Below are 25,221 nucleotides of genomic sequence, written 5' to 3' on the forward strand. Positions count from 1 at the left end.
AAAACCATAATTGATCTAAATAACATTACAAGAAAAAACATAATAATTATTCAAAGAAAAAATATTTATCAATATTAAAACGCGTTCCGGAATTAGTCGGGAGCTGAATTCAGACATCCAATGTCAATTTAAAAAAATAGTTATTTAGTAATGCTTCAAATGAAAGGAAAAAATAAAAATTGAGTAAAGGAAAAAGCTGGCCACCAAACTTGACAGTTCACTTATCATTTGGTAACTTAACGATTAAGAAAGTAATTTTAAATGTATTGATATATTTTTTTATTTTTTAAAAATATTAAAAAATATGAATAGAAAAATAAAATAAAAAAGTTACAAAAGTACTGGTACGAATGAGCGGTGGCTGAGTAGCGCCGCTCTTGAGTAAAAACGTTGCGTTTAATCTAGGCACAGTATCTATTACTTCAATGAGTGCCTGGTGAAGTGGACGTTGAGATCAGTGAGGGAGCAAATCCGAGACCACAATCGGCAGCAGGAGGCAGAGCATTGCTAAGCATCAACCATGAAGGAAGAGCAACGCTCCCTTCTCCTCAGCTCCTCCTCTTGCTTCTCTCCTCCGGAAGGTCCCCTTCCCCATCTATTCCCTTTGCCCTTTTTCTTCTTTATTTTCCTCGACAAGAAATGATGATGATAATGCATTTGTGTGTATGTGTATATTGGTGCAGGTGTGAGATTGTCGTACGGTACAGCGGGGTTCAGGGCCGATGCGGCGTTGCTCCAATCGACGGTGTACAGAGTAGGGATACTTGCGGCCCTGAGATCTCTGAAGATGGAGTCATCAGTTATCGGGATCATGATCACAGCCTCACATAACAAAGTGACCGATAACGGAGTCAAAATCGCTGACCCCAGCGGTGGAATGCTCTCTCGGGATTGGGAGCCCTTCGCTGACGCCCTGGCCAATGCCCTCACTCCCCAACATCTCCTCCAAGTCTCTCTCTCTCTCTCTCTCTCTCTCCCACACACGTACACACGCTCCTCTTTGTACGCGTATATATAATGTCTGTCTGCAAAGAGTGTAATATTCTACGCAATATTTGAGGACATAATAGAATTCAAATATTCAAATTCCCTATTTTTGTAGGTTTCATGCCTAAGAAGCTAAATTGGCTCTTACATAATAAACACGTCCTTTTCTTCCTTTCATATTTTATTTCTCTTTTTGAAATGATTTTGTGAAACAACGGAATGGTATTAATTTAAGGATACTAGTTTTAATAGCTTTTGTTGGTAAAAGGTTGTATTGGGTATGATGGGTGAGATTGTTTTTTGAGAATGTGTATGTATTATTGGTTTTTACTTGGAATGCAGCTATTGTGAAAGTGAATTGTACTCATGTTGTTATTTATTTTTTTGGCTCTACAGTTGATAACCGAATTTGTGGAGAAGGAGAGGATCCCATTGGATGGTGTGAGGCCAGCCACGATATTGCTGGGGCGAGACACAAGGCCTAGCGGGGAATCTCTACTTGAAGCTGCTAAACAAGTAAATAGCCTTTTCCCCATTAACAAGTACGAGCTTTGTCCAAATGTATTAGTCATTGCTGATATTACATTTAGTACGATTTGCTTATGTTTTACGTTTGGCTGAAGGGAGTAAGTTCAATTCTGGGAGTGGTTGCAATTGATATGGGAATTGTGACAACCCCACAACTACATTGGATGGTGCGCGCAAGAAATAAGGGCATGAAAGCATACGAACTTGATTATTTTGAACAGTTATCAAGCTCATTCAGGTTAGTTTGAACTAAAGGTGAACATGATTTGCTCTACATAATATTGTCTCTAGAGGCCTTTGCTAAAGAGTTTGTGTTGTTGATTAGGTGCTTGATTGATTTGATCCCAAGTAAAGGTAGGATGAGTGAGGGGGATTTAAAAGTGGTTGTTGATGGGGCTAATGGTGTGGGTGGAGAAAAGCTTGAGCTTTTGAAGAAGATGCTGGATAATTTGTTTGTTGAGGTTCGTAATTCTGGGAGAGATGGTGTGCTCAATGAAGGAGTGGGTGCTGATTTTGTGCAGAAGGAGAAGGTTGTTCCACATGGCTTTGGTTCCCAAGACATAGGACTGAGGTCAGTCGTCTCTTCCTTTTGGATAATAAAATGATTCTTGACCATCTGCACAACAAAAAATTTGCTGGAGAAAGAGTGGAAGCACTTCATGTATTGACACATTACTTCATGTCTATTGCACATGGATGTGAATTTAATAGACTAATTAATTTTGATATATGTCCACTGTAACAGTTTTCAATGCCAAGTTATGTGCTGTTCAAGAACTTGAATTTTGAACTAGGCAATTGATAGTTGGAATTGACTCTATTGATGCAATCTTTCTTTTGGCTGCTTGAGATAGGTGTTTTGACAGAAATGATCATCCACTTTGAAGCCTACTTAGCTGGTTGAGAACGAATGACTATCAATAGAAATGCAATCATCAATACCTTTCTTGCCGTTTTCTCTTCTTTTCTTTCTGGGATTTTTTTTTGGGGGGGATCCAATTTCTAAGCAAACTTGGCACGAACTCAATAATTTAACAATTATTGAAATTTTGATGCTCAGGGAAAATGTAGACTGATGTGAATTGGGGACTCATTTGGTAGATGGTTCTAGTATTGCAGGTGTGCTAGTTTGGATGGGGACGCTGATCGACTGGTATATTTTTGTGTGCCATCATCAAAAGGTTGCAGTGATATTGAGCTTGTTGATGGGGACAAGATATTATCTTTATTTGCTATCTTCATCAAGGAGCAGCTAAGTACTCTCAGCAAGGAGAGAGGTGAAAATACGGGTAGTAATTATCAGGCTCGTTTGGGTGTTGTGCAGACAGCTTATGCAAATGGAGCCTCCACAGATTTTCTCAAAAAGTTAGAGTTAGAAGTTATTTTTACTCCAACTGGAGTCAAACACTTGCATGAGAAAGCAGCTGAGTTTGATATTGGGATCTATTTCGAAGCTAATGGCCATGGAACTATCTTATTCTCAGAATCTTTCTTGTGTTGGTTAGAGGCCAGACATAAGGAGCTTTCTTCAGTATCTAAAGGTCACATCTGATTTGTTCCTCCTCTCTTCATTGTACCAGTCCTAATATGATGATTAAGTGATGAGCTTCATGAATTATTTGGTTGTTTGATTCAGGCTCAGAGCAGGAAACAGCTGCTTTGAGACTGTTGGCAGTCAGTACGTTGATCAACCAAGCGGTCGGTGATGCTCTGAGTGGGTTGCTCTTGGTGGAGGCTATTTTGCAACACATGGGATGGTCAATACGTAGATGGAGTGAGCTTTATCAGGATCTACCTAGTAGGCAGGTTAAGGTCAGTTTGCTTTATCACTTTTTATGAAGATAATCTTATTATCCTAAAATTTGAGGCTGAATGTGCGTTTCCTTATTCCATGCTATACTAGTGCCTCTGATAGGTTGTGTGTATTCTACATTCAAATTAAGCTATTATATCCATCTTCAGTTCAATTGTTTCCAGATATGGGGTTTACTATGAAATGTCATGATGTAAGTGCTAGGTAGGGCTCCTCTGCAGCTCTATACAATATTTATGGGAGCGTAAGATGAAAATAAATATTTCGATTTTGTAGAATCATCAAAGACAACAATTGAAGCCTCAAGCAGCAATTCTTCAGTATATACTATAAGTTTCTTTTTCTCACCATGAAGTGTAATTTAATTCTTCTCTAAACAACAGTGCTTGTTGAAAGATTAATTCGATCTCCAGTCTTTTTGGTGGCTAGAGGAGAATGAGTGAGGGACATCTTTAATAATTAAAAAAAAAAAGAAAAAAGAAAAAAGAAATAGTGGATGTGCTAAGATTCTCTTTTGAACTAGTTGAGTACCTTTGGATTAAAAGAAAAAGGAATTGTCAAGTACATGATTTTGCGATTACTACCTGAATTGATATCCCTATCAAACACTTGGATTTAAGATGTGCTGAGACATGTCTCCTTAGTTGGCTCCATGGCTTGTACAGGTTATCAAAGGAAAACACCCTCCCCACCAATGTTCCTAGTTTCTGCCGCCTGTCCCAAAAAAGCAATGCCAAATTATGAACTTAAACTGTAAAGGGCTATATGTTTAATGGTGCTTAGAACCTGCACATATGCAAAATAACCCGATAAGTTATGTTAATGAAGTTTTAGTGTTATACACCAACTAAAGTTCATTACTCATAGACTTGCCCATTAGTTGCTCAACAGACTTGCCCATTATTTGCTCAAGGTAGACTAGGCAATTGAAGAAATAGGGATAGATAAACAAGGTGCATGCACATAGTTCTTTTTTTCTTCCCATGTATGTTCAATGAAATGGTTTTAACAGATTATGGCTCTAAAGCTAACCAGCTGTGTCAAAGCATACCGAATTGATGGAAATTAGCAATAAAAAGGGGATGTTGAGCTGGCCTGTTATATAATGATTGCATATGCTTGGAAAGATTTTGTCGTTGGATAACCCGAGGAAGTTGAGTATCACTATAATGAATTAATGTTGTATGTGTAAGAAGAATGAGGAACCCATTGATCATCTTTTTCTTCAATGTGAAGTAGGGGGAATTTATGGTGTTTGAAATTCAGGGGTTTGGTGTTGGTTGGTTCATGCAGAGAAGGGTGAGAGAGTTGTTGATGAGTTGAATTGGATAACACGTACATGGTACTATTTTGATAATTTGGAGAGGTTGGCTTCTTAATGCTTAATGTGATATATTTGGAGACAGAGGAATGCATGGACCTCTGAAGATAAGAAAGCTTTGGTGGTAGAGTTGACATAGATTGTCCTCAACTCTCTTTACACATGAATAGCAGCTCATGATGCTTTGCCTTTTTCTAGCTTTTTACACTTACTGAATTGTTTTCCTTTTTCTTCTAAATAGGGGTTCTCTGGTGTACTTCATGTGTGCTAGGGTCATGCCTTCGCCTGCTTTAATGAGAGTACATTGCTTATTAACAGAGAATATCTATTTAGAAGCCTTATTTTTTACACACCTAGCACACTGCTGATATGGAAGCTTTCCACATCAACTATGCTAAAAAATTATTGGTGTTTTGGTTTTTTGAAAGTTATAATAGGTCCCACTATAAGTGGTGTGCTAACACGCTGGCTTATGTGTAGCAAAACTCTTATTAAAAAACAAAAAGGGAATCTTGTTATTGTTGGCCACACCACTAGAGGACTGATTAGTGACAAGCAGCTAATGGAAGTTACTGAACTTGGTCCAACTTGGGAAGACAGGAAAATTATAAAAGAAAATAAAATGAAAGAAAATGCTTGAGACCAGATGTAACACCCCTTTCCCGTAGGATAGGAGTGTCACGTGTTTTTCATAAAATAAACCCGGCAAGAGATCTCATATTTAATAACTGAAATTAGGATTTATTTTGTAGAAAAATTGTCTAATAAAAATGTCTTCAAAAAATATTAAATGAATAATCTGAATAAAAATTTATGTCATCAAAGAAATTTTATTCTAGAAGGTTTGAAACTAAAACAACTGCTCCTTCTAATCCTGGACTGCCTGCTCGTGATCATCATCCTCACCTGGGTGGTTAAAAACATGAAAACAAACTAAAATAAGTCGAAGACTCAGTAAGAAATTCATCACAACGTAAACGTAATAAACATAAGGTTTCATAAAAGTTTTCATGTTGAGAGCTTAAAATTCATGACTGTTCATACCGATGCTTATGCTATGCATGACTAATTTATCTAAAATAACTGACTGAGCTGATTTAACTGACTGATCTGATTTAACTGACTGATTTGATTGGCCAACACACTTAACCCTGTGTGCAAGGTTGTGCACCAGCCCCACGTCCCGCTACAGCAAGGGGAGCCGCTGATAGTATTCTGGCATACTATGGTGGACCATGATTGAGTTCGTGGCTTACACATCCATCCTGAAACTGAACTGCATTGGTACTATGTATCTGAATGGCCATCTTATTAACTGATATGATCTTATCTTGCATTTTGAACTTAAGATAGCTTACGTGTCTTATACACATGAGATGCATGACATAATACATACATAATTATAATTTCTGAATTTGAACATGATGCGGAATGACATGATCGTATGCTATGCTGAATGACATGCTTACATATGACATGATCGGTTCATAAATAATGGCTGTCAATGAACTGGCTTGAATAATACTTATATATAAGTTGAACTGTGATGATCCTAATTTATGATCAAATTACTTACCTCGCTGCGCTTCTTCTTGAATATCACTTTGTAATTCGTCACCTATACGCAATAATAACTATCACTAAATTTGTTTGGGAACAATATGTACTAATATCCAGGCTCTTAAGTTTTGTAAAAGGTTCTCTCTCTCCTAAAAATTTTCTCTCCGTACACATGCACACTTTTCTTCGCATTTTGCTTCCTACAACGTTTTTTCATCATCAATGTTGCTTTGATTGAGTTATTCTGGAGTAGTGATGGTCATGAGGGGTTGTTTTATAGAAGTAGTTATTGAATCAAAGTGCTTTATCTTGGCAAAATGTGGAGGTGGTGGTTTGAGAGTCACAGAGCGAAGTTGGAAAATAGAGAACTCGGTGATGCTGGGATATTCCTCTATTCAGTGGCTTGTGAAGGTGTTAGAGGAGAGCCTAAACAGAGGGAAAAAGGAGGTATACTCGGCAAAACGAGATGGTTATTGTAGTATTATTGCTCAACGTTGTGCAAATAGGAGAGGGAGATATATTGAAATTTCAGAGTATAACCAAGGGGGAGAAGGAATACTTTATGTATTCTTGAAGGTGTGAATGGATGGAGTTGGAGGAAGATGAGGGAGGCACTGTTAGAGTAAGGGATAGAAAAAACTAAAGTCGGTGGTGTGTCTAGAGGAGGTCAATTGAGTGATGGAAGAGGGAGACCGATGTACCATGCGCGGTCGTATAAGGAGGTTCTCTCTTCGTCGCTACCGAGAACTGTGAAGGAGAAGGTGGCTGGTGCGAAGGTCTCTGATAGAGGTAAGGGGTTTTGGCGTCGTGATGGTATGTTAAGCCATTCCCATGGCAGGGCCTCTGTGGTGTGTCAGGATGCATGGGAGGTGCAACGGAAGCTGCTGGAAATGCTGGGGCAGTTGCGTGCCTTGCAAAAGGATATGGCTGCACTAGTAGCTTTTGTCGGTTCATTTAAAGAAAAGGAAGTAGCTGTTAAGTTAAAAGGCTTTGAAACAGGAAGTGGGCCGAGTAAATTCCATAAAGGGGCCCAACAGAAAAATAAAAGGGGAGTGGGCTGGAATGTCTGGCGTCGGCCCAAGTCTCAAGATCCGACAGGTGGGGCTGGGCCCTCTCAACCCAGGGCCCAAAGCAGTGTGGCTCAACCCAAGGCCCAAAGCAGTGGGTCTCAACCCAGGGCCCAAAGTAGTGGGGCTCAACCCAAGGCCCAAAGCAGCGGCTCTCAGCAAAGGGTCCAAAGCTACGGGTCTCAACCCAGGGCCCAACACTGTGGGTCTCAGCCCAGGGCCCAGAACAACGGGTCTGGATCTGAGCCTAAGGAAATCGAGCACCCGAACCCTAGCCCGATACCCTCCACCGAGCTCCACAGCCTCGAATTCGTGCTGGATAGCTTACCGACGGTGAGGGGTCAGGCTGTGGGGACACAGACGTCGCCGATGGAGTTAGTGGGGGTTGCCAGTGGGGTTTCACCGGAGTTCTGCACCCAATTGGTGGGTTTCGAATCTCGGGTTTCTTCGTCTATGGAAATTTAGAGTGCGCCGATGAGTGGAGCTGGGGTGTTTCTGGTCCTAGCGACAGTGTCTGTGAAACCAGCTGAGGATTTCGAGTTGGCTGAGGTAGAGGATGACTTGGATGATTTTATGCATTCCGTGGAAGACGAACTATTCATCCTCGAGGCCTGTGGGTTAGAGGAGTTTTCAGTGGGGACTGAGTTTCAGAAATTTCAGAACAATCCTATCCCATTAAATTACTATTTTCTAGATCAAGCATCAGATTGGGTTATACATAAAGCAAAAGAAATTCAACATGTTGTGGGAATTGAATGTGATGGGTATGAGGAGCAGTTTATAGCCCTGTTAACTGCTATGGAAGCTGACATCACCAAAAAAAGAGGGGGAACACAAAGAAAAGTCTGGAATTAAAAAGATTGATGTGGTCGATGAACTCGGAAGCTAGTTCCAGCAGGAATAAGGCAAAAGGGAAGGGGCTGAATGTTCCCCAATGAAGCCCAAGATTGTATCTTGGAATGTCCGGGGTCTAAACGAGGTAGAGAAGCGTTTTCGGATTCGAAGTTTACTTCGTGAGTGGAAGGCGGACATTGTTTGTTTACAGGAGACGAAGCTGAAGATGATTACTAGGACTATTCGGAGTTTATGGAGCAATATTTATGTAGACTGGGCATATTTGGCCTCTTCAGGGGCTTCGGGAGGTGTTGTGGTAATGTGGGATAGATGGGTGGTAGTGAAAGTGGAGGAGTATATAGGGAGATATATGGTAGCATGTTCTTTTAAGTGTGTCAGATGATTTCTTATGGGCATTTGCAGGTGTGTATGGGCCTAACCTAGACGTTGACAGAAGTTTATTATGGGATGAGCTTGCAGGGGTACAAAGTTGGTGGGAGCTCCCTTGGTGTATTGGAGGGGATTTCAATGTGGTTCGGTTCCAGAGTGAAAGTCTTGGAAGCAGAAGATTGAGGCCAACAAGCCTGGAATTCTCAGAGTGTATCTTTGATTTGAACTTGATAGACCTTCCACTAGCAGGGGGTCCAGCCACATGATCAAATAATCAGACTTGGTTCTGCTTGGATCGTTTCTTAATTTCACCTGAGTTTGAAAGTCATTTTCCGGATGTATGGTAAAAGCGTTTGGTACGTAGAACATCGGACCATTGGCCTATTAGGTTGGATTGTGGAGGTATTCATAACAGTAGAAGGTATTTTAAGTTTGAAAACATGTGGTTGAAGTCAGAAGGTTTTGTGGAAAGAATCAAACAATGGTGGACTTCGTATCATTTTGAAGGTACACCCAACTTCATTTTTGCAAACAAACTAAAAGCCTTAAAAAGGGACTTAAATGAGTAGAATAAACAATCATTTGGTAATGTGGATGAGAGCAAAAATACCAAGTGGATGGAAATACAAGATTTAGAAAGACTGCAAGAAGGGAGGCCACTTAATGAGGAGGAACAAGCACAAAAATCGTTGTTGGTTGCTGATCTTGAAAGGATAATCTTACAGGAAGAAATCTCATGGCGCCAAAAATCAAGAGCTCTATGGTTGAAGGAAGGAGACCGGAGTATGAAGTTTTTCCATAGAATTGCAAATTCACATAGAAGAAATAACAACATTGAAGTGTTGAGAATTGAGGGGGTCGAGAGTAGAGAAGAAGAAGTTATTCAAGATCACGTGGTCGTTTTCTTTGAAAAGCTTCTCACTGAGCAGGTAGGTTAGAGGCCTACTTTAGATGGATTGGCTTTTGACACTATTGAACCAGGGGATGTTACCAAGTTGGAGAGGGATTTTGAAGAGGAAGAAGTTTTTGAAGTAGTAAGAAAGATGGCAAAAGACAAGGCTCCCGAACCGGATGGTTTCTCTATGGATTTTTTTCAAGATTGTTGGGAGGTGATCAAAGAGGATCTTTTGAAGGTATTTCAAGAGTTCTTCTCGGTAGAAAAATTTGAGAAAAGTCTCAACACTACTTTTCTTGCATTGATCCCTAAAAAGGTAGGGGCCTTTGAGAGCATAGATTTTTGGCCTATTAATCTAGTGAATGGTGCTTATAAGATCATTGCAAAAGTGCTTGCCAATCCATTAAGTGAGGTATTGGGGAAGATTGTTACTAAACCGCAGAATGCCTTTGTTAAGGGTAGACAGATCCTTGATGCGGCTTTAATAGCTAATGAATGTTTTGATAGTAGATTGAAGGCTGGCAACTTAGGGATTATGTGCAAATTAGATATAGAAAAGGCGTATGATCATGTTAATTGGGATTTCCTGCTTTATTTACTGGGTAGGTGTGGGTTTGGAGAGAGGTGGAGGTCTTGGATCAGATGGTGTATATCTACGGTATGGTTCTCAGTGTTGATCAATGGCAGTTCAGAGGGTTTCTTCCCAAGCTCTCGTGATTTGAGACAAGGGGATCCGTTATCCCCTTTACTTTTTGTTATTGTTATGGAGGCACTAAGTAGGATGATTTCAGCCTTAGTGACTAATGGTTTTATCAGTGGTTTCCAAATTGGATCGCCGAGTAGGGGCAATACAACTGTTTCTCATTTGCTGTTTGCAGATGAAACGCTCATCATGTGCGAGGCTGATCAAGCCCAGTTGAGGGTTGTGAAGGCACTGCTGCTATGTTTTGAAGCAGTGTCTGGTTTAAAAGTGAATTATGATAAATCCAAGTTGGTACCAATTGGGGAAGTTCAGGAAATAAGGGAACTGGCTGGCATACTGGGTTGTAAGATAGCGTCTCTTCCTATGACTTATCTGGGATTGCCGCTGGGAATAGCACCGAGGGCATGCACGATTTGGGATACAATGATTAAAAAAGTAGAGAGGAGACTAGCAGGGTGGAAGAGAATGTATCTGTCGAAAGGGGGCCGGACTACATTAATCAAAAGTACACTTTCTAACCTATCCACCTACTTTCTATCATTATTCTCTTTACCGACAAGTGTGGCGTGTCAACTCGAGAAGTTACAGAGAGATTTTCTGGGGGGGGGGGCTTAGGAGATGAGTTTAAATTCCACTTAGTCAAGTGCGAGATGGTTTGTCGTCCTATCTCCAATGGCGGTTTGGGTGTCAGAAATTTGAGGTTGTTTAATCGGGCATTACTTGGTAAATGGTTGTGGCGATATACCAAGGAACCAGAGGCCTTATGAAAGAATGTGATCGAGAGCAAATATGGTGTTTTAGGGGAAGGGTGGTGCACTAGAGAAGTTAGAGGGGCATCTGGAATGGGCCTATGGAAACATATTAGAAGAGGATGGGAGGTATTTCATCGTTACACTAGATTGCAATTAGGGATAGGCTCCAAGATCAGATTTTGGAAGGATGCTTGGTGTAGTAACAGTGTTCTACAAGATTTGTTTCCGTCTCTTTTCTTGATTGCAAGTACCAAAGATGCCACAGTGGCCGAGGTTATGAAAGTCTCAGGTAGGAACATTCATTGGAACATCAATTTCAACCGAGCGGCACAGGATTGGGAGATGGAGAGTTTTGTAGATTTTTATAGACTCTTATATTCTGTTCGTCAAAATATCCAGCAAGAAGATGAGTTGTGGTGGCGTCCTGCAGGGAAATGGGTGTTCTCTGTTCGCTCTTTCTATAAGGTGCTCACACAAGTTCCAGAGATACAGTTTCCCTGGAGAAGACTTTGGCATCATAAGGCTCCCCCCAAAGCCTCTTTCTTTGTGTGGGCAGCGTCTTTGGGCAAAATTTTCACCACGGATAATCTAAGAAAGAGGAGGATAATTATTGCAGATTGGTGTTGTATGTGTAAAAGCGGGGGTGAGTCGATGAATCACTTACTTTTACACTGTGAGATAGCCCGGACTCTTTAGGACGAGGTGTTTAAAAGAATGGATTTAGTGTGGGTTATTATGCCGGAAACAGTTTTGGAGGTTTTGGCTTGCTGGACCTCAGTTCAAGGGGTGAGACAGATCAAAGCAGTTTGGAAGATGATCCCTATCTGTATTATGTGGTGTCTATGGCAGGAGCGCAATGAGAGGACCTTTGAAGACAGAGAGATCTTTGGAAGAGCTAAAACTCTTATTCTTTAGGACTCTTTGTATTTGGACCATTGCTGTAGACTTTAATTGCATGGACCTTCATGACTTCCTAGTTTCTAATGTGCCTTCATAATTAGGGCATTTTCTTTGTATTTTGACATTTGGTGATTTAATAAATTCTTGTTTACTTATCAAAAAAATGTACTAATATCCTACTTAATTAAATTCACAATCTAAAAGATAGTCAAATAAATCTTTTTGCTTAACACCATAATCAAATAAATCCCAGTATTTAAATTACTTAAATACTAATAACATATTATAATTTAGTAGAATACTTGAGCTATCATAAAACTTCAACTCTTAAAATAAGTTTCCTTTATTAACATAATTATTAAATCTTATAAGAAATCTAATAAATATCATTTAAAATAATTCTTAATATATTTCTTTATTTTCAACCTACAACTTTAATTGCATAATTATAACAACATCTATTAAAGTAGACAGTAGAATCTCGTTTAATAAAGCGTTCAAAATAATTTAAAAACTTTTACTACTGAAATATGATATATAATCTTTCAAATATAATTTAACTATATATATATATGAATCTAAAATATTTGGTGAAAACATTCGATTAATAAAAATAGACTTAATCATAATATTATTCAAAACCCATAACATATTCCTTAATTTTCCTATTTAAAGTATAACTTAATAAATTTCTTAAAATCCGACTAAATTGACCAAGGAAATATTAACAAAATACTAGGCTCAATAGTATACTTAAAAAAATATATTTCAAATTCTTTAAATACTTTCTTATAAAATGAGCATTTAACTAATATATTTATTTAAGGAAAACTTCAACCTTAAAAATATTAATATTAAGCCTAATAAAATTACTACAACAATTTTTGAAATAATATACGAACAAGCTCAATTTAAAATATAAGTTCATTTAAAGATCACTATAATCTGTAAAAGTTACAAATGTAATTATACTTAAAACAATCCTTCAAGATACTAGATAAATAGAAATAAAAGGGCATATATGTAATATTATCAATTAACACCTGAACACTTAAAACACATCATGTATCATTAGAAGAGAGAACAGAGGCTCGGGAGAGGGACACGCGAAGCAAGGGCTCACCAAGAGAGAGGTTGACGTGCGGCGGTTCTGGGTTGCCGGAAGTGGTCGACGGCGCGATTGCTTTGTCTGGGCAGGGTGGTGAGACGCCAAGAGAGAGAGAACGTGAGTCTGAGAGAGGGTGCTCTGTCACGCTGAAACGCTGTCGAGAGAGAGAGGAGGGTGGTGACAGTCGTGGGCTGCCGAAGAAGGAGTGGGTGCGACGGGGTTGGGCTGGTCGGCTCTTTCTGTGGTGGCTGGGAGGTGGTTCGACGTCCCTTGAGGTGGTTCGCGACGACAGCACAAGTACACGGCCAAAGAGCCACTGCCGATGTCTTCTGTGGTGGCTGGTGGCGTGCCCTGGTGGTTTTCGCGGTCATGCATGGTCTGCGCATTGGGGTCGCTGCGGTGGCTCCGTCGTCGAGTCGCGGCCTTTTCGGTTGTTGCGTCTCACTGAGTGGTGTCCATGCGGCTTTGCGGCAGCGCCTAGTTTGGTTGCTCTATTTTGAGGAGCGTAGAACAGGGCTGAGACGTGGGGAAGTTTTGACGAGTGCATGAGTTTTCCTTCTCTGTGTTGCGTGAAGTGTGCAACGCATATAAATAGGGAGAAATTGATAAAAACCCTAGAGAAACAAATGGTAGAAAAACTGCGTAATGTGAACGTGTATCTCCCATGCAAGTTGTTGCCATGAATGTCGTAGGGATAGGAAGAAACAAGATTTAAATTCAACCTAAAACTCTAGTAATCTGATAAAATCTAGTAATAATTATTAATAATAAAACAAAACTCTAGTAAATTCAAACAAAATTATAATAGTAATTATTAAAATTAACAACTGTAGAATATTTCTAGTTATATAAAAAATACATAAAACTTATCTTATATCCTAATCTTAGGATCAGGTTGTTACAGCAGATCATATCACGCTAACAATATGTAGGTTTGTCTAATTGCGATATTGTCTGTGAATGTGTACTGCAGCCTTTTAGTTGAAGTTTCTCGCTTGTAGTTAGTTGCATGTTCCTTAACATAGTACTTATAGAAGAAAAAGTTTCAACTTGTTTATGCTGGAGGAAGCAACTTGCTACCAATACCAGGGACATATTTTTGGCTTACATTTGTTTCCATCATATGTATCAAAGAAAACAAACGTATAATTGTTTCATTATTTGTTTTCTTTTAGTTCATTAACTGATATGTTTGCTACTTTTCCTATTATGTTAGGTGAAAGTTGTGGACCGAACTGCTGTTGTCACAGCAAATGCAGAAACGATTGTTGTAAGGCCCCCTGGCATCCAAGAAGCCATTAATATTGAGACTGGTAACACATACTATCAATAATTTTTCAATTAAACGAGCATAGCTTTTCTTGTCTTAGTCCTTGTTCATGCATTTTGATTGCCCAACTTGATTATTGATCCAGATAATCCAAGTGCACTTTGGCAACCTGCCAATTTTTTTTTTTTTTTTTTTTTTTTGAAAAAGCACCTTCTAAGTTTCGTCTGCAGAATACAAGACATAATAATTCCCAAAATGGTGACAATGTGGATAGTTTCTTGAATTTTTAATACAATTTGAAATTCTTGAACAACAAATTCCTCCATTTAGTAAATGGTATTCCTCTGCCATTAATGAGGGATATTAATAAAAATTTTGGTTTACCTCTTTAAAAAATAACATATTACTCCAATCTTTGGAGGGAACAAGCCATGAATGATTTCATAGACTTTTCTTTAACCAATGATGCAGCAAAATACCCTCAAGGTCGATCTTTCATCAGACCATCAGGTACTGAGGATGTGATACGTGTGTATGCAGAAGCATCCACCCAAGAAGCAGCTGACAGCCTAGCCAACTCTGTAGCCAAACTTGTGGACCAGTTCCTAGGGTCCGGCAGTTTCTAAATGTAACCTATGTTTCTTTCCTGCAACTAAATTGACCCTGATTTTCTATTATATAAAGTACATATGAATTGGCGTATGTATTGCTTTGTACAGACACGTTGAAAGCTAGAATTGTGGAAACAGTTAACAATTTAAAGTTCAAATGTACTTTATATGACATTTGAAAGGATTAATTTGGAGATTCTCCATAGCCTTTAAAAGGAGTTGATGTGAGATTGTGTTCAACCTTTTCATCATAATATCAGGTGAGTCTCCCAACTAGAATGCTAGGTGATGATCCGTCTAATATCTATGTCGATTGAGATTAATGTGCAACTTCTGAGGAGTCCATTTGATGGTGTTTCAGGTGTACCGGACTTTAGACTTTTCAGGGAAATGTCCCACAAGCCCCCCTTATAAATATTTTCTTTCCACAAGGTATTTTTATGATTTATCCCTTTCAAGAAACATACTGATCATATAACCCATGATCATACTAATGACATTTTTGAATGAAACTTACTGATCTTTGAGAAGACTCATGTCAAGTTAATTGTCAACTTCAATTAGAAGATTTTACTGGTCATGAGTCTATAATTCATGCACAAAATTTGACTTTTTTTTTCTTTAACTCTCTTTTGGGAGTTAGCGAGCGCAGGCTTCGCCAAAGTGATCCGCATGAGCAATCAAAACCCCCACAAGTATTGTATTGACAATCTCACCGATCTCGAACAAAGGTCTATGCTAGACTCTTGCCTTACCTCGCCATCAGCGATTTGAAAATTTCTCCCTGAAATCCCTCCGGGTCACTTGCATCTGTTATGGGTCAAGAAGGTGTTAGAGTGGATGATAGTAGCAAAGGCTCAAGGAGCATGGTAGCCGGAAGGAAGAGGAAAGTGAAGCATTGACAGTTTTATCTCTTAATACTTGAAGGATACGATGTTGTTTTGGGTTATCAGGACAGTGTCGTTTATTGTAGTCGTGACTGACAATAAGTAGCACGATCGGCGACGTTGTTTTTTAAGTGAAATGCTTATTGAAATAAGTGAAATAGGGTCTTTTTGTAATAATGTGTTTTCATATGTTGTAAATACGGTATCATATTGATGGAAACTAATAAAGTATAAATAGATCACGAATTGGAGGGAAAATCACTCTCTGGAAATTAATACAATAGACTTTATCTCTCTCTCTCTCTCTCTCCTCTCTCTATGGCTCTGTTTGGATAGTGAGATGAGATGAGATGATTTTAAATGAAAATTGAAAGTTGAATAAAATATTATTAGAATATTATTGTTTAATATTATTATTATTTTAGAATTTGAAAAAGTTGAATTGTTTATTATATTTTGTGTGGAAATTTGAAAATTTTATAATGATGAGATGAAATAAAATCGTTTATGTATCCTTATGGGCCTAATTCTTGTTCTTCTTCTTGGAGATTGACTCTCTCGAACAAGTCACCAGTATGGCTTATTACAATTGGTATCAGTTGTCAAGGCGGAAGGAACTCAATCCCATGCTCAGATTGTTTATTCAATGAACCACCTTCGACAACAGTAGGAATGACAACAAAAATAAATAGACGATGCAATTGTGCTTTTGGTATACCAGCAAGAGGCTACTAGGGTTGACAAGGAAACCCAAGATAAGAGATTCAATGACATGTTGAAGCAAATTTCAAGAATTTCCTGCAATGGTTTAGAGGGTAATGTAGTAGCAACAAGAAATTTTTAAGATGCTCAGACTTTTGTTAGAAAATGTGATCTCAATGAAGGTGTGGGTATGGTGCATCATAAAGAAACCTATGACAGAGGTATTATTAAGGGGATTAAGTTGGAATTCCCAAGATTCACAGGCAACAATCCATCTGCATGGGTGTATAGAGCCAACCAATACTTTTTATACCACCAAGTTCCTCCTAGTGAGAGGATCTTCATTGTCTCTTTTCATATGGTTGAGGACGCATTAATCTGGTTTCAAGATGCTAGTGAGGCATGAGCCTTTCATTTGTGGGAAGAATTTGTACATGATGTACAAACCAGATTTGGGTCATCTCTTTATGATGATCCCATGGAGGCTTTTACACGGCTTAAGCAGGTTAGTACAGTTATTGCCTATAAAGCTGAATTCAAAGTGCTTTCTAATAAAATCAGAGGAATTAAAAAAAAAAAAATTTAGCTATTTCTTGAGTGGGCTAAGAGATAAGGTGAGGTTACCTGTTAGGATGTTAAATCCTACTACTTTGAATGATGTGTTTGGATTAGCAAAAATCCAAGAACAATATGTGTTGAGTACTAGAAGACCTTGGAGGAATGGGTCTATGGATTCTAGTCAATTAGATCCAAGGTCGAGTATGTATAAAACTGGGTAGACTGGTTCTGTTTGGGAACACCTAAACTCAACCTACAACAAAGATGCCTTATCAAAAAATGTCTTGAGGCTCAGATGCAAGAAAGAAAGAAGAAGGGTCTTTGCTACTTATCTGATGACAAGTGGCTTCAAGGCCATAGATGCCTCAAGCCAAGACTTTTTATGTTGGAAGGGATGGACTTACTAGATAGTTCTTATAGTGTTATCCGTTAGGAGCACAAATTGAGGTCTATGGGGAAATAACCTTAATCTCACTACAAGCCATTGTGGGGGCTCCAAGCATCAAGACAACGAGGGTTGTTGGCCAGTTAAGAAAAAGACGAGTGGTAATTTTGATAGATACTGGCGGTACTCACAATTTTGTGAATACTTCAGTAGCTACCAATTGTAATTTTCCTATACAACAAAACCAATCCATACAAGGGTAGCCAATGGAGAGGTGGTTAACAGTGAAGGGAAGTGTACAACAATAGGGTTGAAAATGCAAGGCATAGCCTTCACCATCGATTTTTTTTACATTATCTTTGGGTGGTTGTGATGCAATCTTAGGAGTGCAGTGGTTATTGTCACTCGATCCTATCCTTTGGGACTTTGTAGAATTGAAGATGCAGTTTACTTACAAGGAGAGAGGCATATTTCTTAAGGGCATTACAGTTTCATCAAATGAGATGGTGGATGATAAAGAGATTTCAAGGATTTCTAAGCTGGGGCAAAAAGGAATACTGCTACAGTTGGTTACAGTTGATGTTTCAAGGATTTCTAAGTTGAGGCTGGAAGTGTTCTTGAGTTGTTAGGGAAATTTGACAAGATTTTTGAGGAACCTAAGGGTTTACCTCCTCAAAGATCTCATGACCATCAAATTAATTTGAAGCATGAATCATCACCAGTTAGTGTGAGGCCTTGTAGATACCCCTATTATCAAAAGACTAAGATTGAGAAGATTGTCAAAGAATTGCTGGAATCAGGTGTGATTCGACAAAGTCAATCCCCATTCTTCTCTCATTTTTGTTGGTCAGGAAATTTGATGTCACATAGAGGATGTGCATCGATTATAGGGCATTGAATGAAGCTACTATTAAAGACAAGTGTCCAATTCCTGTAGCGGATGAACTGCTAGATGAGCTTTTTGGTTCAAACATTTTCTCTAAGCTGGATCTGAGGGTAGGGTATTACCAAATTCGAATGAGAAGTGAAGACATTCACAAGACAGCTTTTAGAACACATAAGGGGCATTATGAGTTCCTTGTAATACCTTTTGGACTCACTAATGGCAACAGTTCAAGGAGTCATGAATGAGGTGTTCAAACCTTTTTTTAAGAAAATTTGTCATTGTATTTTTTGATGATATCCTTGTTTACAACAAGGATTTACAATCACATTTGATGCATCTAAGTTCAGTTTTACATGCAGCAACATCAATTGTATGCCAAGAAATCCAAGTGCACGTTTGCATGTGATGAGATTGAATATTTGGGCCATTTGATTTCTAAAGATGGGGTCAACACAGATCCTAAGAAGATGGAGTCCATGGTTACCTAGTCAATACCCAAAAACCTAAAGTCATTAAGGGGTTTTTCGGGATTGAGAGATTAGTATAGGAAGTTTATCAAGGGATGTGGGCAGATAGCTACTCCTTTGACAGCTTTGCTAAAGAAATATACATTTATTTGGAATGAGGGAGCTACATAGTCATTCAATCAACTCAAGGTAATAGTTATAAATCCTCTTGTACTCTCCTCACTGGATTTTTCTAAAGTTTTTGTAATAGAATGTGATGCTTGTGGAACTGGTATTGGTGTTGTGTTGATGCAGGAGCAAGAGCCATTGGCCTTCCTCAGTCAGGCTCTTAAGGGTAAGAATTTGCAACTCTCTACTTACGAGAAAGAATTATTGGCCTTGGTTCTAGTAGTCAAAAAGTGAAGACCTTATCTTCTTGGAGGCTCAATTATGGTCAGAATTAATCACCACAACCTGAAATATTTGTTAGAGCAGAAAGTTGGCACAGCTTCACAGCATCAATTGCTATCCAAGTTGCTTGGCTATGACTTTTGCATAGAATACAAATAGAGGGTGGAGAACAAGGTAGCTAACGCCTTATCCAGAAGAGATCATGATGAAGAATCAATGTTGTTGATTGCTATATCTTTTCCAACTCCAACTTGAATATCAAATAGTGCATCAACTAATCACCTCATTGCAACTAGATTCTTCTTCTCGTCTCTCCTTTAGTTTTAAACATGGTATTTTTTCTTTATAAAAAGGAAGAATTTATGTTCCTAATTGTTCTAAGCTAAAGTTGAAGATTTTACACTTTATTCATGCTAGTCCCTCTATAAGTCATTTTGGCTTTGACAAGTCTTTGCAGTGTGCTAGAACTAACTTTTATTGACCTGGTTTGAAGTTTGAAGTTAAGAAATTCATTCGTGAATGTGAGGTGTGTCAAATGAACAAAGTGGAGAATGTGCATCCTATTGGGTTGCTACAACCTTGCTTATACCACATCAAGTATGGACTAATAATTCTATGTATTTTATAGAGGGTCTACCCATTTCAAAGGAGTTTATTATGGTCATGGTGAATAGATTGTCCAAGTATGCTCATTTCATGACCTTAAAACAACCTTTTACAACAACTAAGGTAGCATCTCTATTTCTAAACAATGTTTTTAAGTACATGGTATGCCTAAAACCATTGTTTCAGATAGAAGTTGCACTTTTACAAACTCATTTTGGAGGGGAATTGTTCAAATTACAAGGAGTAAGTTTGTCTTACTCTTCTGCTTATCACCCTCCAAGTGATGGTCAAACAGAAGTTGTTAATAAATGTTTAGAACACTTTCTAAGGTCTTTCATAGGAGATAAAGTGGTTTGAATGGCTCTCCTTGGTATAATACCACATTCCACTCTTCAACCAAGTTTACTCCCTATGAAATTGTTTATGGGGTACCTCATGCTAAACTACAATCGTATATACTTGGTTTGACACCTAACCAGGCAGTGGATGAGTTGTTGAAAACCATGGATCAAATCATGGCTACTTTGAGACTAATTTGGGAATAGCTCAAAAAATGATGAAATTCCAGTTTGACAAGAATAGAACTGAAATGTAGTTTTTAGTGGGAGATTGGATTTATCTCAGGCTTCAACCCTATAGACAGCAATCACTAGTAGTAAGGAGGAACTTGAAACTGTCACCCTGGTTTTTTTGGCCCATTTCTGATCACACATTGAGTGAGAAAGTGGCTTACAGACTTAATCTTCCCTCAGATACCCACCTCCATCCCCTTTTTCATGTTTCCTGTTAGGGGTGTAACCGTTCCAGTTCGATCCGGTTTTGGACATATTTTAGAATTGAACTAGTATACATCGGTTTTTAGATTTAAAGAACTAATACCGCACCAGTTACACCCCTAAACCGGTAATTTTAGTTTTACCGGTTCTAGTCCAGTTTATCCGATATATTATATATATATAGTATATATAATATATTATGTATATTATATATATAATAATATATTATGTATATTATATATATAATAATATAGTGATAATATAGTGATATATTATAGTATATTATAATGTATAGTGATATAGTATTAGTATAACTACTAATACTATTGACTATAGTGATAATATATAGTTATTTATATATAGTGGATTACTATACATAAATAACTATTAGTAATCCACGCCCATTATGGCCCATTATATATAGTATTAGTATACTATACTAATACTATATCTATACTATATACTATATACTATATAGTGATATAATGATATAATAATATGTATATAGTTATCTATTAATACTATATGTTGGTGATAATATAGTATCAATACTGATACTATAGTGATATATTATTATTATAACTACTAATATTATAGTGATTTATATAGTTATTTATATATAGTGGATTACTAATAGTATTAGTATTAGTGTGTGTGTGTGTATAATAGTATCATGTAGTGATATTTGATTTTGTGTATTAGTGATAATATGCTAGTGTCTAACTTATTTATATATTTGATTATATATGTGATAATATAATAGTTACATACACTTTTTATATGAGTGTATATGATCAAATGTATAGAAATGTATTTATATAAAAAGAATATATATTATAATTTATTATGCTATAAAATGTATTTATCCTTACTATATATTTATAGTTTATATTAATAACATATGATCAAATGTTCATGTTTAATATTAAAATTTTATATTATATTAATTTAATGTTATAAAATTAATTTTTTTAATGATAATGTTATATCAAAAGCTATATTAAGATTTGTAAGATTAATTTTATGTTATATAAAATGTTATCTTAAATTTATGTTATTAGATTATTATTATAAATGAATAGTAGGATTTTAAAAACAAAATGTTATATTAATTAGCAATTTAGCATATAATATAAAATTATTTTATATATAATATAAAAAATCATATAAAAAATATTTTATATAATATAAAAAAATTAATATATATGAACCAGTCCGATCCAGTATTAGAAAAAAGAAAATCAGAACCAGACCGGTTCCGACTAATTTTGAGAAAAAAGGAACCGGTACTGGTGGGTTTTGTCTGGTTCACCGATTTTTTTCACCCATTTTCTTATTTAAAAAAGAAGTTAGGAGAACATGTGTCACCCTTTTCTACACTGCCACCAGTTGATTGGCACAGGAAATTGATGCTTGAGCCTAAGAGCATTTTGCAGCGCCGCAGTAGAAAGGTAAACAATAGAGCTATGGTGGAAGTATTGGTTCAGTGGAAGGGTGCTAGAGTGGATGTTAGTAGAGGCTCGAGAAGCATGGTAGCAGGAAGGAAGAGGAAAGTGCAGCATTGGCAGTTTTATCTCTTAAGACTTGAAGGATACAATGTCGTTTTCGGTTATTAGGACAATATCTTTTATTGTAGTCGTGACTAACAATAAGTAGCACGACGTCATTTTGTTTAGTGAAATGCTAATTGAAATAAGTAAAATGGTGTCGTTTTGTAATATTGTGTGTTTGATATGTTGTAAATACGGTACCGTATTGATGGAAACTAATGAAGTATAAATAGATCATGAACTGGAGGAAAAATCACTCTCTAGAAATTCATACAACAAATTCTCTCTCTCTCTCTCTTCTCTCTCCTCTCTCTAATTCTTCTTCTTCTTCTTGGAGATTGACTTTCTCGAGCAAGTCACCAGCAGGGCCCATTACAACATTTGCCATAACATAGGGAAGTTCAATGCGAGCTAACACCAACCCTATAGCATTCGTCAATGCCCCCTCATCCCCTTGCGTCCTTTTGCCAACTCGGGCCACATTAGTCAAGATCGCTCCATCCTGACCCATTATATTGGCTCAGCTGTAGTCATCATATGAACACATCAGTGAAGCCCCATGGGTTTGGGCATGCGACTTAATACTCATGCCCAAAAGCTTGGTTCCCTTAATAACAAGAGACATAATGGAGTCTAATTCATCATTCATCATTTTCGGGCACTTGAAGTGAAGGAGTTTGGGCTTTGATAACCGAAGACGAAGCCATGACAATGACCTTCACCACTTTTCATTTCTTCAGTGGAACATTAGTGCCTCCTTTGTTGCAGTTGCAGTGGATACACGGCTGGGATCACTCCAACACCATAGCCACAACAAGAAATGCCAACAACGAAAGGCTTCCCCCTGGGCGTCGAGGACCATATAAATACTCGGTATGATTTTGGTTCGATAAAATGAAGTTTGAATGTTAAAAATTAGGATGATTTGACATCCAAGTTTCAATTCTCCCGACACGATACTTTTCTTATGTAGACAGTTCTAGGAGGGAATATGCAAAGTTGAGGTTATTTTCCCCATTGCTTCCTAATCGGGAAAGGGGATTCACCCTAAATTCTCTATCCAAAACCAGACACAAACACGAAGATGCTAGTCCATTCTTTGGGGGTGGGAATGCTGCTCGTCAAGGTTAAACATCCACTTCCTATTGCAACCATGAAAACTGTAGATGTTCTTGGACTGCCTCTCTGGCAGTAGAAGCCAAGAAACTCACGTGGGTTCACATCCAATACATTTTGCCTAAGTGGGTCTAAAGTTCCCCGCCAGACCACACAACAATACAATAGCAACCTCTAGGCATTTTGAATGAGTTGGCTTGGGCAAACAAGCATGTACAAGATCTCTGTTATGGTCCTAACAAACGAAGGATGCAACCCAAGAGAAAACAACTCAGTGAATAGACCGACTTTGTCATAGGAGCCGTTGGGTCAAATCAGACCCTCACCGACCTAGAAGCACGCAACACGACATATTCAGGGACATGAAACATACATCGAAAAGGGTCCAAATCCCTAGAAATGACATTGGAGTGCCAAGCCTTACCGCATAAAAATTAGGGTCATCAACAAAGCCAAGGTTGGGTGGAGGGATGGTGGCTTGATAAGCTCTCTTTGAAATAGAGTTAGCTTGACATGCATGAATGAAAGGAAACTAAAGAGACGATGACAAAGAAATCAAAGCCAATTCCTGCACTGAGAAAAAATGAAAATAGGATGTTGAAGAGTAAAAATTGATTAGAAAAGTGAAACAGGGAAGGGGTATTTATATAGTCCTCCACATTATACACAACATCTACAAAATAAAATTATACACTATTGTGTCACTACGTCATCTAGTTTCTAAAAAATGTCCTTTCCAAGTCACAATAGCATTATCTATTAATTAATAATTATGTCACTTTTGTGAGCAAGTATGCTCGACATTTTCGAGCACTTTACAAACTCTTAAACCTGAATTCTCGATGTGATAATGACAAATGGTAGTACCAAATCAATATGTAACTCACTTTTGTAGCGAATTTTACGTAGATGGAGCATTTTTCGTATCTCTAATAGGTGAATGCTGTAGATAACGGCATGTTTGTGTTATGAATCCAATAGGTAGAACTCACTCTTAAAAACTAGCTTACAAGGAAACGGTGCCTAGGAGCTTATAAACTATTAACCAATCTCATACTTAATCAATGTGGGATCGTAAAAACCACCACGCTCCGCAGCCAACGTCCACGGCGGTCCAGGTGCTCATATGGGCTGGCTGTGCGCTAGGTCTTTTCCTAACTCCAGGCGAACACTGCCATGTTGGCATCACCCCCCGTGCCGCACGATTGCAATCGTCGCAACATGACCTTAGAGGTGGGGTGGCTTTGATACCATTTGTTATGAACCCATTACGTAGAACTACTCTTGAAAACTAGCTTATAAGGGAAGGGTGCCTAGGGGCTTATAAACCATCAATCAATCCCATACTTAGTCGATGTGGGATCGTAACAGTTTGCCCAATAACTGCAAAAAGAGAATGTTGGAAGGAGTGTGTTGTACCCCCTGGTAGTAGCAAAAATTTGGGAATAGTGTTAGAGGGGAAGATGAACCGAATGGGCCCAAAATAAATCAAACCTATTCCTTGGGCCCAAAACGAGAAGGGCTTCGAGAAAACGTGGGCTGTCGAAGCAAAAGCCTCAAAAGAACTTTGCCCAGAATCGCTTGCCTTGAGAGAACCTTGCCCTGAAGGAAGTGTGTATCCATCGTGAACACTTTGTTTGGTTATCTCTAGCCGATTTCTGAGGGACCTCGCAAAGTGAGTTGGGCGAGGTTTAAATTGTTGGTTGCTACCTTAATGTCGTGCTCAACGAGCACTTTTAGAGTATTCTATGTGACCTTAGTATTATGCATGGTTACCTGATCATTTTTCTATGGAACTTCTCGGAGTGTGCTGGGTGAGGTTTAGGTCCTTTGTTGGGATCTAAGTATTTTCCTCGATTATCCCAAGTATTTCTCTAAGGAAACTCTCCTAGAGTGTTGGGCAAAGTTTAGGCAATTTTTCTTGACCACAAACTTGTGCTCGATAGTCATGAGCACTATCCTAAGGAACCTTGTCAAGAGTGTTGGGCGAGGTTTTCGTCATTTTTTGTGACCTAAATCTTGTGCTTGGTCCTTGTAAGCAGCCGTAACTGTTTGATGAATTGTTATGCTCAAGAAGGCCCTTTTGCTTTCCAATTCTATTGATGGAAGTTGGAACCACAATTGCCACCCCTCTGCAACCAAAAGCGAGCACAATAGGA

General features: G+C 38.2%; 1 protein-coding gene and 1 long non-coding RNA gene across 2 annotated transcripts; one reads left to right on the forward strand and one right to left on the reverse strand.

Annotated features, from left to right (window-relative positions):
- Positions 1-389: 389 nt before the first annotated feature.
- On the forward strand, positions 390-14,954 carry LOC121244417 (phosphoacetylglucosamine mutase-like). Its single transcript, XM_041142483.1, has 9 exons — positions 390-581; positions 684-949; positions 1,384-1,503; positions 1,611-1,753; positions 1,841-2,086; positions 2,635-3,056; positions 3,152-3,327; positions 14,075-14,171; positions 14,600-14,954. Exons 1-9 carry the CDS (start codon positions 521-523, stop codon positions 14,752-14,754), a joined length of 1,686 nt encoding a protein of 561 aa, XP_040998417.1. The 5' UTR covers positions 390-520; the 3' UTR covers positions 14,755-14,954.
- Positions 4,997-12,331, reverse strand: LOC121244418. Its single transcript, XR_005936418.1, has 3 exons — positions 12,312-12,331; positions 8,875-8,881; positions 4,997-5,136 (listed from the first exon to the last, which is right to left on the reverse strand). It is a non-coding gene; the product is annotated as an uncharacterized LOC121244418 (long non-coding RNA).
- Positions 14,955-25,221: the final 10,267 nt, after the last annotated feature.

The sequence above is a fragment of the Juglans microcarpa x Juglans regia genome, chromosome 8S, assembly GCF_004785595.1.
Source record: "Juglans microcarpa x Juglans regia isolate MS1-56 chromosome 8S, Jm3101_v1.0, whole genome shotgun sequence".
In the NCBI taxonomy this organism is placed as follows: domain Eukaryota; kingdom Viridiplantae; phylum Streptophyta; class Magnoliopsida; order Fagales; family Juglandaceae; genus Juglans; species Juglans microcarpa x Juglans regia.

Bases quoted from the DNA above. Each gene is read 5' to 3' on its own strand.
- LOC121244417 (XM_041142483.1), top strand. From the start codon at position 521: ATGAAGGAAGAGCAACGCTCCCTTCTCCTCAGCTCCTCCTCTTGCTTC. The intron at 582-683 runs GTCCCCTTCCCC...ATATTGGTGCAG, and splicing joins TTGCTTCTCTCCTCCGGAAG to GTGTGAGATTGTCGTACGGT. The intron at 3,328-14,074 runs GTCAGTTTGCTT...CTATTATGTTAG, and splicing joins TACCTAGTAGGCAGGTTAAG to GTGAAAGTTGTGGACCGAAC.